The sequence below is a fragment of the Lissotriton helveticus genome, chromosome 6 (assembly GCF_964261635.1).
Source record: "Lissotriton helveticus chromosome 6, aLisHel1.1, whole genome shotgun sequence".
Lineage (NCBI taxonomy): Eukaryota > Metazoa > Chordata > Amphibia > Caudata > Salamandridae > Lissotriton > Lissotriton helveticus.
The window spans coordinates 1,555,595,432-1,555,608,661 of record NC_136067.1 but is presented as its reverse complement, the minus strand read 5'-3'; the positions used below and the strand labels follow the sequence as shown (position 1 = coordinate 1,555,608,661).

Here is a 13,230-nt window from a genome sequence, read left to right as displayed (position 1 = left end):
AGATGTCTCTATCAGATGGACAAGTTACTTACCTTCGGTAACGCCTTGTCTGGTAGAGTCAATATCTAGCTGCAGTTTCCTTACAGACCCACCCACCCATCCACTGCGGCCTAGTTTCTAGAGTCAAGGTTGTTCCCTTTCAGGACCCCAGATATTAAAAACCCCAATACAGTATTCTTCATTGCTCCACGTTTCTAGTGTGGAAAGGCATGAAAAGTAACTGATGTCAGCACGATGAGGTGGCGCGTATATAGTTGACACGGACGTCACTACCGGCGAACACCAACATTACGCAGAGCCAACCAGTGCCTCATACCCGCTCGCAGGGTTATTGTTGGAAGACAAATCTATCTGTTACGAGGCATATTGTGGCCTACCAAAAATAAAGAGGGGTTTGAAGCACGCCCATTGCTTACCATTGGTTGTCCTTATCACTCAATTGCCTTCTTCTTCTGTGTGTCCCAGCTTGTCAATCTTGTCGATGATTGTGGTATTGGAGGTTGTATTCATGGTGTGCTGTTTGTGGTGATATTGGTGGTGACAGCAGTTGGTTTAGTTGCATTGTAGGTTGTATGGTTGGTACTCCGGTAGTAGTATTGTTTGTAATGTGTGTTTTGGTGGTGATTGTATTTATTTGTATTCGCTGTAATGGTATTAATGTTTGTAGCTGTTTGTCTATGAGGCAAAGAACTGAATGTGACAGTGTGATGGTTAAGTGTCATTTTTTAACTGTAAACTAGTCTCTCATTCATTTCAGCACTGGCATTCCTTTGGAGGGTGAATATGCACCAAACAGCCTTTAACATTAGTTGAATAAGTTATACTCCTGGGCGGAGCCAAAGTCCATTTTATGTAGATTTTACAGGATTGGCTACAGAAGGTCTGCACAAAGCAAAATATGCCTGTAGCTGAACCACAATGCTGATTAGATATAAGGAAAATGTTATTGTCAAAGCCACCCACATAGGCTAAAAGTAGGGTGTATTCAACCTTGTCTTCATTGTTTTAATTTTTTTCTGTTCACAAATGGCCCTGCATCCAACTCTATATCTCAAACTTCTGCTGCGCTTGGCTTTTGGCTGAACCATGTGTTAGGCAGATTCTGGGGCCAGGTGAAGGACTGGGGTTCATCAACCCTTTCTAAAGGCTAGAGGCTGATTGTAGAGCCACCCTGCACAAGGACAAAAGTCTTGCACAGTGGTCTGTAGGGATGCTGGTTCTGGGTTCAGGTCATGGTCGAAGGTCATGCCAAGAGCCAATACCCCACTGTGCAAAGCATGTGAACTGTTCATGGGGCACAGGAGCTCTGTGAAGAAGACATGGCAATAAAGTAATTCACATGGGACATTCATCTGGAGCTAGCTAGCAGTCACATCCATGTGACACGACGTGTTCAGTGGGTTCTTAGTTTGACCAGTGGCCAAGGTAGATCATTAAAAACAGATATAAACTTTGCTTGATAAAAGAGGTAGGATCATGTTTAACTTCAGAAATTATTACTAGGCTGCAGCAGGGAATCGGACTAGCAATGGATTTAGGATTGAAGATCTTGAAAGGCCTGGATGGGAAAACAGAGGGATTTTTCACGAAGCCATCTACTTTAGCTTTGGCAACAAAATTTCATAAAGTTAGGGGTCAAACGTACTTAAGGTTTTGGGGTAAACATGTAGCGGCATTTTTATGGAATAAGTCACAAGCAAAGGTTATTAGGAGGAAAATAATTAGGGATGCCTTGACTTAGCGCAGTATTTTATGCATCAAACGTGTGGGAGGAGGATATGATTCTTTTTAAAAACTAAAAATTGAGTATGAACAACCTGAATAGAACAGGCTAGATACAGGTGATTTCGGGATACACTGGAGTATTTAAAAATAAGAAATCAACAATTTGCACAGAAACTGATTTCTGATCAAAGTATTTTGTTGAGGAGCGATAGTTCTCAAAACTCAATCTAATGTGCTTACAATCTCTCTCAAAATCTGAAACGTGCTGCTCGAAATGAAAATTATGAAAAAAATTAAATACTTCAAGGCGGAAGTTCCATAACGTCACAACAGAAATGACAGTTGGTATCCATCTACTTTACTTGCATCAAAAGATGTACCTGAGAATGTATTGGACTCAAATCATGTAACGGGCCAGGCAACATTTGTTGGAATAGTAAGAAACTGCAATCATGCCATGTGGGTCTAATAAATAGTTTGCCTGTCTTTGTGAGTTTAACATGATTTTGCTGTCCAAGATCCCTAAAAATAAAATGGTGTTACAGACGCTGATGGTGTTAACATAGTCAATTAAAACCTAGTTTCCCTTAAGAAGTTTGCTAATTACTCGCCGTATGGTTATTTAACACTGTATGAATCTGCTCCAAATGTTAACATCTGATCTGGTTAGCTGATCGGAGAAGAGACTTCAAGGTAGCAAATATCTTTTGAAATACAATGTTATGAATATATTTTAAGCGATCTGGACATTTGTCTTACAAGTGTTTAGTTTCACTCGTTCTGAAGTTTTTGATGGGTGTCCCAGATGGTTGTCTTTTTTAGTATTTTGATAAAATTTGGATTTGTAACGTTTATTTTCATTTGAAATATATTATGTGTTTAGTATACAAGTGAAAAGTAATTTGTAAGTATCTGTTTATGGGTTGTTTAATATTGTTATTAACAACACACTGAAAATATAAGAGAAACTACGGTTATTTGTTCAGAAGAGAAAATATTGTATATTATTAAATAAAACCTATAAATTCTGCAAAGAACTTCTATTTAAAAGAATGATTATGAGGCAAAACCTAAAAAACAAAATTCAACAATAATGGTGAGCTGAAAAGGTATTTATCCCTTTTACAATGCTCCACACCGCACATGGTCTCACATAAGTTACAGATGCTATCTCGAATGAAATAATTGATATGCATCAACATCAGAAATGCCATTAGAGTAGCTTCTACAGTGACTGTTGGTCTTAATGCAGCGCATGGCTAGAACTAGCTAAAGGATGAGCACAGTGGCGTGGGCTAGGAACTGAGGTGAGCGAAGCAAGGCTTTAGGGTAGTGTAGGGTGTCCAGATACAATGGGATCCATGACTTTGTTTTTTTAAATTATGATTATAGGTTGTTTGCCCTTCGAATTATGGAATTATATTCTTTGGATGCTGGATTTTGTCAGTTTTCATTATTTTTATTTATTAATGAATTCAAAGGCAAGTGGATTGGAGGCTGGAAAAGAGTTTACCCAAGATTAAAGATCCCTGGATTTCTGTGGATCCATTTCGACATTGTTCTTAATTCTGGAAGTCTTCTTTATACACTTGTTAAATATATATCCTCTTTTATTTGTTCATCAATATTGAATAAGTAAAAGCGTAGAGAGAGCCGTGCAGAGATCCTGAACTGTGTGAGCTTGTTCTAAGTACTAGAAATTACTTATCAGCATCACTGCCTGCAAATGAGCTTGAGCGCTAAGGTTTTATACATTGACGTCTTTTTCACTAAACAAGCTAACAGCATAGCATCTATAGCAGTTCAATAAACCAATCTGCACAACATTATTGCTCTCAGTAAAGGTGCTTCTAGGAAAGGCAGACGTTCTTCAAAACACTGAGTTTGTAGTTTTACATTTCATAAATTTGGCAATTTACCTGCGCAAAATAATAATATTCACACAAGTTCTTCACCACCACGTGGGAAGCACTGTTGTTCTTAATCTTGTACTTCCACTTTGTCAAGTGGTAGAAGGGAAGACTCTGATCCTGAGCTTGGAAGGGTTTTAGTTATGGGCTCTCTTAGATCCTACTTATATTCAACCACCCAAAGAACTTGTGGCAGTTGCAAACTAAATTAGGCCATCTTCTCTCCTTCAGCTACTCTACTCTTTAGTGGTCTAGCTGTAGTAGGATTGACAATGGCCAAATGTAAATATATGCCCTCAACATACATTTAAAAGTCAAGGTTGTGTTCCCTGATGTCATTATGAAGCATATAGGCATTGAGAAGAAGAAAATCCAGACTGAGCCCTGTGGGACATTGCAGATCTATGGCTGATGGTGACTGACTAATGCTCCTACATGGAACTTTCATGACCACCCCTCCAAAACGATAACATTCACATTAGTCCCAGCTTATTCACCAGTTTCTCCAACAGTAACTCCTAGTCTATCATTTCGAAGGTAGATGGCCTCTGAATACTTACAGGGAGTTGCTTGTCCAGTATGTGTCCACAGATGCCGATTATGTTTTTTGTGTAGCATGGACAAACCAAAGACTATGCACATCAGGGGTTGTCAGTACAAGAAGTTAAATGCAGGGCCTGTCCACAGTCTAATTGCTGCATAGCAAAGAATGTGTGCATCAAGAAGAGGGGTGCAACTTTAAAAATACAGAAACTCGAAGCCTAAAAAGAATCAACCGTGCCCACCGGAACTTCTTGATGGTTTCAGTGGTACATAGGTACCAAAACAATAAATATCATAAATCATTAGCCTATTAATTTAATCTAGTCAACTCAGAAGTTAAATACAAAATATAATTTAAATTCGTAATTCATACAAATAATATATACAAAGACAATTTATTTTTTCAGTCTTCAACTAGTTTGATTACATCCTGCAAAGACGTTGATCAAAGAAGTGAATTTAAAAAGCCCCATATAGAGAGAAAAAGAGAAATTCAAAGAAATTGTCCCAAAATTAAAAATCGAAGACCACGGACAGTCAATCACGACTTTGCTTATTTTGTTCTTTCTTTACATGTCTTTCTTAGCTTCTTTCTTTATTATTTTCCCCTCTTTCTTATTTATTTTCCCTTCTTTCTTGCTTTTTTATCATTCTTTAACCTTTTCTCTTTCTCTCTTCCTTTCTTTTTTCTCCTATGTTCTGTCTCTCTTTCTCTATTTGTCCCTTTAACTGTATCCAGAGCAAATGGCCAAATGGATCCTCAGGGACTCCAGATGTAAACCTTAGGCAATCCAGCTCTTGTGCCCTTAATTCTGTATGCTCCCTGTAGCTGGAACGTGTCATTCTACGTGAAATGTTTAGGTTATTTGGCCTCTGCGCACATTGATCACATCTCTATATTAGGCAGTAGCTCTCACTATAGTACAAGGTTGTAGACCCCTTGATGTACGCTATTACTAAAATCACAATAAAACGAATTTGGGGAAAACATTACAATTCCCTGAAAGAAAACTGTTGAAGTGAGATAGATGACATTAGTGTTAGGTTTATAGTTAAAGGCTTGAAGTGTAATGGAATGTTCTGACATGCTCTTTAAATACCAAAGTGTGACAGTACCTTTTTATGTTGGATTGTATTGTTAAAGGTTTTCATTGTAAATGTTCATGACTTTTCAGTGTTGATGTTTATTCAAAATGCTGTTTGTTTTATAAGGTTAGGTGAGTATGGCTTGGGTAAGGAGCCTAGGTAAAGAGAGTGCCTTAACTGGTGAATTTAATGTATTTTTGAGGTGTTGTGCTATAGTACACTCCATCAGCCTTACCTTCCCTCTTATTACATTTTTCTCAGGGAATTCAAATGGCTTTGTTTGAAGGTATGGTTCTTTGAATGTTTGAGATGATCAAGCATCTTTGATCACAGATTACCGGAACAGATTGATGCAGGTCAATATTTTGCTCAAACCCCGCAGATCTATTTTGGCCCACAGAACCTTCAGTTATAGTCTGTGAGCACTCTGACAGGGATCTCACTGGCCCTCTCAAGCACTGTATCACAGGTCGCTCAAGGATCAAGACGCAGTCAAACCTGTCGGAGGCCAAGCAGAATAAATATATAGGCCCCTTGAGTTAGTACACTTATGTAGTCTTGTATGTACAGAGCTTTATTATACAATAGTCTAGTGCAGAAAATATATATGTAGCATGACATTAGCACAAGCAAACATTAGAAACGTGAATAATATGAAAACATCACACTTTGGCTATGCAGCCGAAGGTGCAAACTGCCTCAGGCCTGCTAATTGAGAAGTCTAACATCCGACTTGCTTACTTGAGTTAGGTTTAATGCAGCCTCGTGTAAGCACCAATGACTTCCATGAACACTCTGCTAATATCAGCCAAATTCCTTCAAATACAATCCTGGATGGTGGTGCTAATCTCTGCTTTTTAACAGAAAGGCATGGCCTTTTGTACCAGCACACACAAGGAGAAAACACATGTGGATGTCACTATCTCACATAGCTTCCTAATTTTCCCTGCTCCCCCACACCCCAATAATTTGCTCTCATCTTGGGAGGCCTACGGTTAGCACACTAGTTCTTCAGTTCACAGTGGTGGTGTGCACATGGGACACGTGTCAGCTAGGATCTGGTGCAGCATATTACTTCTATTACATTCTCTCACTGTATTGCTGTCAGGCTGCTTGTCGGTTGCTGTTTATGTGCTCATAAAAGCGTGTTAGTGTTTTTCTAATTACTAATCCGGTCTTGCTGATGTTTCCTTGTGTAATATAGTAAATTAATCCTCACTTCGTTTCTTGTGTTTTGGCTTGAGTCCTTGGTGGGTGTAAAGTGACTGTCGCAGCATTCTGATGTGCACCTTCCTCTCTAATACATTTTTCACCATTTAGGGAAATGCTAGTATTAGCACGCTAGTTCTTCAGTTTGGGACTGTGGCGTGATTCTGGGCCTCCTCCTTTCTAGGTGTCTTAGGAAATTGCATCGCCAACTTGTTGAAGGTGCCCCAAAGGGATGCCCATCTGTCAGGGCACTAGGCAAATTAGGCTATCTTAAATCCCTCCTGAATGACCTACTGCAAGCTGTAGCTCCAAGTCTTAATTCTAAATCAGGTCTGCTTCCTTCAGTGTCTGCTCCCAAAGTTTGGGACCCTTCTTGTAATATCAGACATCCAGAGCATATGGACGTCTGTAATACGAGTTACTCTTGTGATGAGTAGGCTTCTACTTTCGGGGCTCTCCTGTTGTCTACTCAGTATGCATTTGCTTCTCCACCATAAAGGTGGTATGAGACCACAATTTTGACTTGTTTGTTACAGAAACCTGGTTAGATAAGTCTTCTGGTCCCAGTTTGGCAGTCACCATTCCATGCGTTTAGAAATACCCTACATGTTGATTGCTAAGTGCGCCCAGGTGGAGGTGTGGTATTGATTTTTCGCAACCCCGTAGCTATTACACTCTAGACAGTAACATAATCTACTCTTGCTTAGCTTTAGCTCTGTAAAGTGTCTTTCTCCCTTTCCCTATCTAGAACATGTCTTTCTTACCTCCCTGTGGGCGGTACAAATAATTGTGTTTCCCTCTGTGACTTGTTTTCTTCCGTTGCAGCTCAAATTTCCAATTTGCTAATTGTAGGGGACATCAGTGTCTGGATTGACAGTCCCTTTCACCCTGAGGGGGCTGAGTTTTTCTTTTTGTTCCATTCTTGCACTAGCTCAGTGTCTTTAATCCCACCCATCAAGCTGAACATTTACGTGATTCATAGTTTTCTAACTTTGATCATATTATCATGTGCATTCCTCTTGTTTTACCCATGGATAGATTACCCATGAATAGATAATCGGGCTGTCTTGTTCCATCCTACTCTGCAGTCTTAGGTGAAACCTCCCACTTCTACCTCTAGCATGAACCTCCGCCTCTGGCAGACTGGGATGTTGAAAGTGCTGTTTATAAATAGTCAGTGAAGCTGCTTTGACTGTGATCTGTTAATTCTATTTAAAAAAAAACATGTAGCTAGTTTAAAACGTTCTCATCCTCTGTTGCACCTCTGAACTTTCAATTTCCAACAACAAACATTGGAGAGAGCTTGGCTCTACTCTTTTTTTTCTGTTGAAGATAAGCTACAATATTATGCAGCTTTTACTACAAGAAGCAGGTTCAATCAGCTCACACTGCATAATATGACATCGAGATTAACGGATCCTCAAACTCGTCACATGGGATTTTTCAAGTAAGAGATCTTCAGATTTTATTTGATGTTCGCCCCTCACTATCCAAGTTTTTTCATCCTAAAATAGCCTGCATTTTTGAAGGAATCATCCATCTTTTCCTCTGCTGAAAAGCAATCTCGTACTCTAGTTCTTGTGTTGAAGTGTAATCTGATTACGCCTTGCTCGGTCTGAAAGAGACTTCTAGCCGCAGATTCCTTACCCTAGAATTCTCCCTAGGTGCCAGACTGGATACAGATTTTTTTTTTTTTTAGCAGTACTCCTGCGTGCCGGTAGAGGGCGTCCTGCGACTCTGTCACCAGAGTCCATATCAGCTGCTTCCTGACGTGCTGATGTCCGTTTCTTCTTTTCCGCACTTACAACGTGGATCTGGAGCGGCGGTTACCTCAGGCCATTTTAGGATTACTTTGATGTTTTTATCGTTAAAACTGTGTGCTTTTTTCTGTTTTTGTATGTGGTGCTTGGGAGAACACCATAACTCTGAGGATGTGACTACTGTCATCTGCTTTGACCGCTGTGGCAACGTTGGATGAAGAGCCAATCGGCACGGCTATCGTAGTCTCTGCACGGTCAGTTCGCGGGCCCAGTCCAGGAGCTGTTTGTCATCCCGCTGCGAGTCTCAATGCAGGTGGTCGAAGTCGCGGCATCCTCCGACTTCACTACGCAGAGATTCCAACTTTCACGCCTCCTCCTGCTAGCCGGTTGAGGGCTCCATGCCTCCCTGGAGGCGGGGCGAGACTGACCCAGATACGGGCATATTATTGCTCTCTGCTTGCCATTATTGGGTATTCTTAGCTCCGTATAGATTAACACAATAATGCGACTGTAAAATGAGCTAGTTCCCAGTATTTCCTCCTTCAGGCGAAGGATTTTTGAATGATACAGACTTTTATTTTACTCCTGGCTGATTTATGCCTGGCGTCCAGATTCTCTCAAGACAGTGCTGCTCTCCGGCACTGGTAAGTATGATCAAAATATTGAAGCAGTCACTAGGTGGTTGCTTCATGTGCTTCTATGGACTTCCCGTGGTATTAAGAATTATTTCCTTGCATTTTAAAGCACATGCGTACTAATGCCTTTGTGTTTACTGGAGGTGGTGTTTATTTCTGATACGTGGGAGCTAACCAAGGGTCGCAGAAAAAAACCCTCTGAAATTCACGTGATCTAAAGGTTTCGGCACTTTTGGGGGGGACCAGATGCAGATTATGGTCACTTCTATTCTGAAGTTCAGCAATCAACTGCATAACAACCCACAGTACACATTAGCCAAAATATTATGCACACATCCAAATCGTAACCTAAATAATTGGGTATCACCAAGCTCACAGCATTATCTACAAAGACGGTAGACACTATCCTGCCACAGAACTCATTAAGACACAACTCGGACTGTACATTTAACAACCTAAATATGCAATTCGTAAAACACCCAACAACATTTGCTCCCACCAGCTACCCTACCACAGATATACATCTGCCAGGCAATGAATGGGCGTGTGTGTCGTTGGCCAATTGTTATAAGTGATTTACTAGAGCTTTGGTCAGCCTTTTAAATAATAATATCCATTCATCCTACTGAACATTCACCTCTACAAACCAAATCAGACTCTCGTGTGCGATGGAAGTCTCAGAACCATTTGGAAAGTGATGAGCGGGCTACCGACAGTTCTGTAATGTCCAATCATTGGCAGATTGTGCGCTATACAAACAAAAATATTGTGTGTGTGTGTGTTTTAAATTCTGTCTAACTTTTTAAGTAAACGGTTTGTATGGGCCATTACTTTGTTTTCTAATGCTCTTTCACACGCGGACCTTTTTTCATCCCATAAATTTTAAACTGGAAAAACAAAGAAAAGTGATTATTTAAACACTGCTTAGCCTAATTAAGTTACTCTACTTGATAATCAGTTGACAGACCCAATTGTTGCATGGATCGTTGTTTTTACTCTATTAAAAATACCCATTCTGTTGTCTCTTTTCAGGATGTTCTCGAAGAAAGAATCTCCCTTGAAGTTCAACTGGAGCAGCTGCGGCCATTCTCACACCTTTAAGCCATTTGCCTGTTAACTGTGAACATTTTTTAAAAGTGGGACCTTGAAGGAGTCCAAACGCATTCTTTAGACCACGCCAAACTTCCATGCACTCAGTTTAAAATGGCATTTTGCGGTTATTTCAACCCCAACACCTATGCCATTTTAAGTACAGTTTTCAATACAAATGATTATATATAAATATTATGTAAATGACGTTATCAACATTAGCACTTTTTAAAAAGAAAAATACTCATTCAGATCCCTTTTTGTGAGCTTGCCATCTTGAGTGGCCAAAACTATTAACTGGAATTGGGTACATTTGGCCTTTGCGATTTATGCCAAACACACACAGGAGCTTTCTTTGAGGGGAAAATATAGTCAGTCGATTAAACCACATGAGCATGCAGTCATACTACATATGCCATCTTTGGAACAGTTGTTCTGTTTTTATCCTATACATGGAATCTCAGCCAGAAGAAACTGTGATCTTCTGTAGTTAATGAGTATAAACTGGCAACATTATAAAAAGGAAAGCAGTTTTTTTCCTTTTTAACTTTATTTCCATGTGATTTCCATATCATCTGAACTTGCCAGTCATCTACTTTCCACATTTCATAGTCTGGCACTACTATAGCCTTCTTTATTTACTTTGCCCCATTACAGTCACGACATCCACACAAACTGCAGTAGAAATGTAGCACCAAGCGGATCTTAAAGTTCCCTAGGTAAAAGTTTAAAGGAATATGTTCATCAACCACCTTCAGCCTCAATTGCACTTTTGCTTCCAGGCCGCTGCATGTATCTGCATGCTTCTCACTTACATTTTATTTAATTGCTCACAGCCATCCTTTTTTAGTCTACCACAGATTATGTTGATATGCAGTATACATTAGTAGCGCCAGGAATATTCATTGTATGCACACAACAAGAGCCGTTAGTACTTGCGATTTCTGGGTTACCTTCATCGACTTGTCTCCAGGCCTTATTTTTCTGGCATATAGGCAAGCTTCACTTTTAACAAAGAGCTCCCTGAGTGTATCCTGCTATTCAGGTTGATGTACTGTATTAGGATTTTGTTGTATATTGTATGATAAACACCTTTTGATCGCATATGTAAATTTGCATTAATTGCTGACTAACAGCAGAGAATCTATTTAATAGCTTATTCTGGCTGTGGGGATCATAGATGTTATACAGCATGGATGTATCTCAGCAGTGTCAGAACTAGCAAGTGTTTGATTTTTACACCAATAAAACAGCACAATATTTTAACTTTTATGGAGTTTTCAGGTGATTTATTTTTTCTTGAGCTGTTGTTTAACTATCTCACTTTCCAGCTGAAATTCTTCATTTTCTATTTAACAAAATCCTCTTTTTCTCATTTTAGAGAATCCCATCGGCTAGCCGGAATGTATTAACTGTACTTGACGGATAATATTTTTCAACAGGTTTCCTACTAGTCGTTTGCATCATCTTGTCTTCCTGCAATGACCTTAATTATTTATAAATTAACCATGCAGCTTATTCATGTGATTTAATTTGTCTTAGGTTAACCATGTAACATGAAGTAGTTTTACAGACATTTTCCATTAGAGCAGATTTCTGCTTTCTGAATCTTTTACTTAAGGTATGTGAAACAAGTTTCATGACCCTCTGTATTATTCAAAAAAACAGGCTAGTATCTATACTTAAACAGTTAAACACAGATTAGCGCTCTCAAGGAATAATGCATGTTTGTATGCAATGAAAACAATATAGATTGACCGGTTATATTTCCTTAATGCCTCTCTTAATTATTTGTAGTTATCTGTAAATTATAAGTTGGGAACCTACTTCAAGCTAATGATTCGTGGTATTTATTATTTACTTTCCCCAATGAAAAGTGAAACGCACTGCAGTTTTTGTTGTAAACCCCTTACTTGCATACCACCTCTGCACCAGACTGTTCCCTGTGATCCTTCACTCCATGGATCCACAATTGCACAAGATTGTACAGTGGCTGAACCTTTTTTGTTCACTTCTTCATGATGACTACGTAATTTCTTAAAGTGGATAACACCCGTGGTTATTGATACATGCTTTACAGTCACTGGCCCCCAAAGCTGGTGAAGGGCATGTCTGAAACCATCTTGTATGATGTTTTAAAAAACAATATTTTCTTTAAGTTTTGGTTCTCTAATAATATTAAAACAGAAAAACCCCTTCTGCTCTTCCCCGCGCTTTATACAGCATCCATCAAGTTGATTTTTAAATCTTGTCTATCATGTGCCATCACTTTTTGTTCCTCCTCAGAGTCCTTCTATCAGCAGCGGTGCATCCATAGTGGGCGCTGGGGCCTTGCCCCACTAATGCACAATCACATGGCTCCATTCACGTGGCTTCGTGCAACTTCCACATAATAATTAACTTTCACAGTCAGTCGGCTAGAGGGCGCACTGCGGAATGGCTGACTGCTAAGTCAGCTCCGCCGGACGGGTGCGTTTCCACGGACCCCTTGGCCCCAAATCCACTCTGATTCCCGCAAAAAACAGCGGAATGGACGGCTAAACGATCCGACTCCGCAATGCGTTGACGCCGGCCAGCAATCATGCAGCACGCCGAAGGAATCTGCGAAAAACCTCCCGGCGCTGGAAGGCTGGTCAAGATGGCGGCGCGCGGTCGTGACGATCACAGCTGAAACCGAACGCTGCCGCCCTCAGATGACCACAGGACTCTCCCCATCCCGGCGCACAGACAGTGAGAAACGGGTGCCGGCGTAAATCAGATACGAAGTGCCTATACAATGACCAGATCTTGGAACATGCACTGTGCGTTCCACGGCGACCAAAATGGCGGCGGCGGTGAAGCGCAAGATTGGTGACTCTGCCCCAGATACTGCAGGCTCCCCGTTCTACTGCGCCAGCAAGTGAGCCGTTCAAATGAATAGATCCCCAACACAGGGGAAGGCTGGAGCGAAATTGCGACGCACACGGACAACGACCAAACCGGCAGCCCCAACGAGCCCGACAGTCGCTAGCCCAGCCGCACCCGCGGGCTCCATGGGGAAGCCCGATAGACAGCAAACGAAACTGCCTTTCGAGGCGAAAAAGCAAACTGCGAAAACGGGAGCTGCTCAGGACACTGACGGGGACCAGGTTCTGGGGGACGGCGCCGGCATGGAGGCAGTACTACGGGCTATCCAGCAGAGCTTGCATGATATGAATAACAAAATGGACAGCGTCATGGCGAGGGTGGACTCGTTGTCAAACAAGCTGGAAAATCACGGCGAGAGGCTGGTGG

The 13,230-nt window shown here is 40.8% G+C and overlaps 1 protein-coding gene across 11 annotated transcripts in view; it reads left to right on the top strand.

Moving 5' to 3' along the window:
* The window catches only part of REPS1 (RALBP1 associated Eps domain containing 1), a 1,025,500-nt gene extending 1,014,271 nt beyond the window's left edge, over positions 1-11,229 (top strand). For all 11 annotated transcript variants that reach the window (XM_078649357.1, XM_078649363.1, XM_078649362.1 and 8 more), the window contains one exon: positions 9,901-11,229. In XM_078649357.1, coding sequence (XP_078505483.1) covers positions 9,901-9,969 — 69 coding nt within the window. In that variant the 3' untranslated portion in view covers positions 9,970-11,229. The remainder of the gene's footprint in view (positions 1-9,900) is intronic.
* The last annotated feature ends 2,001 nt before the right edge of the window (positions 11,230-13,230 follow it).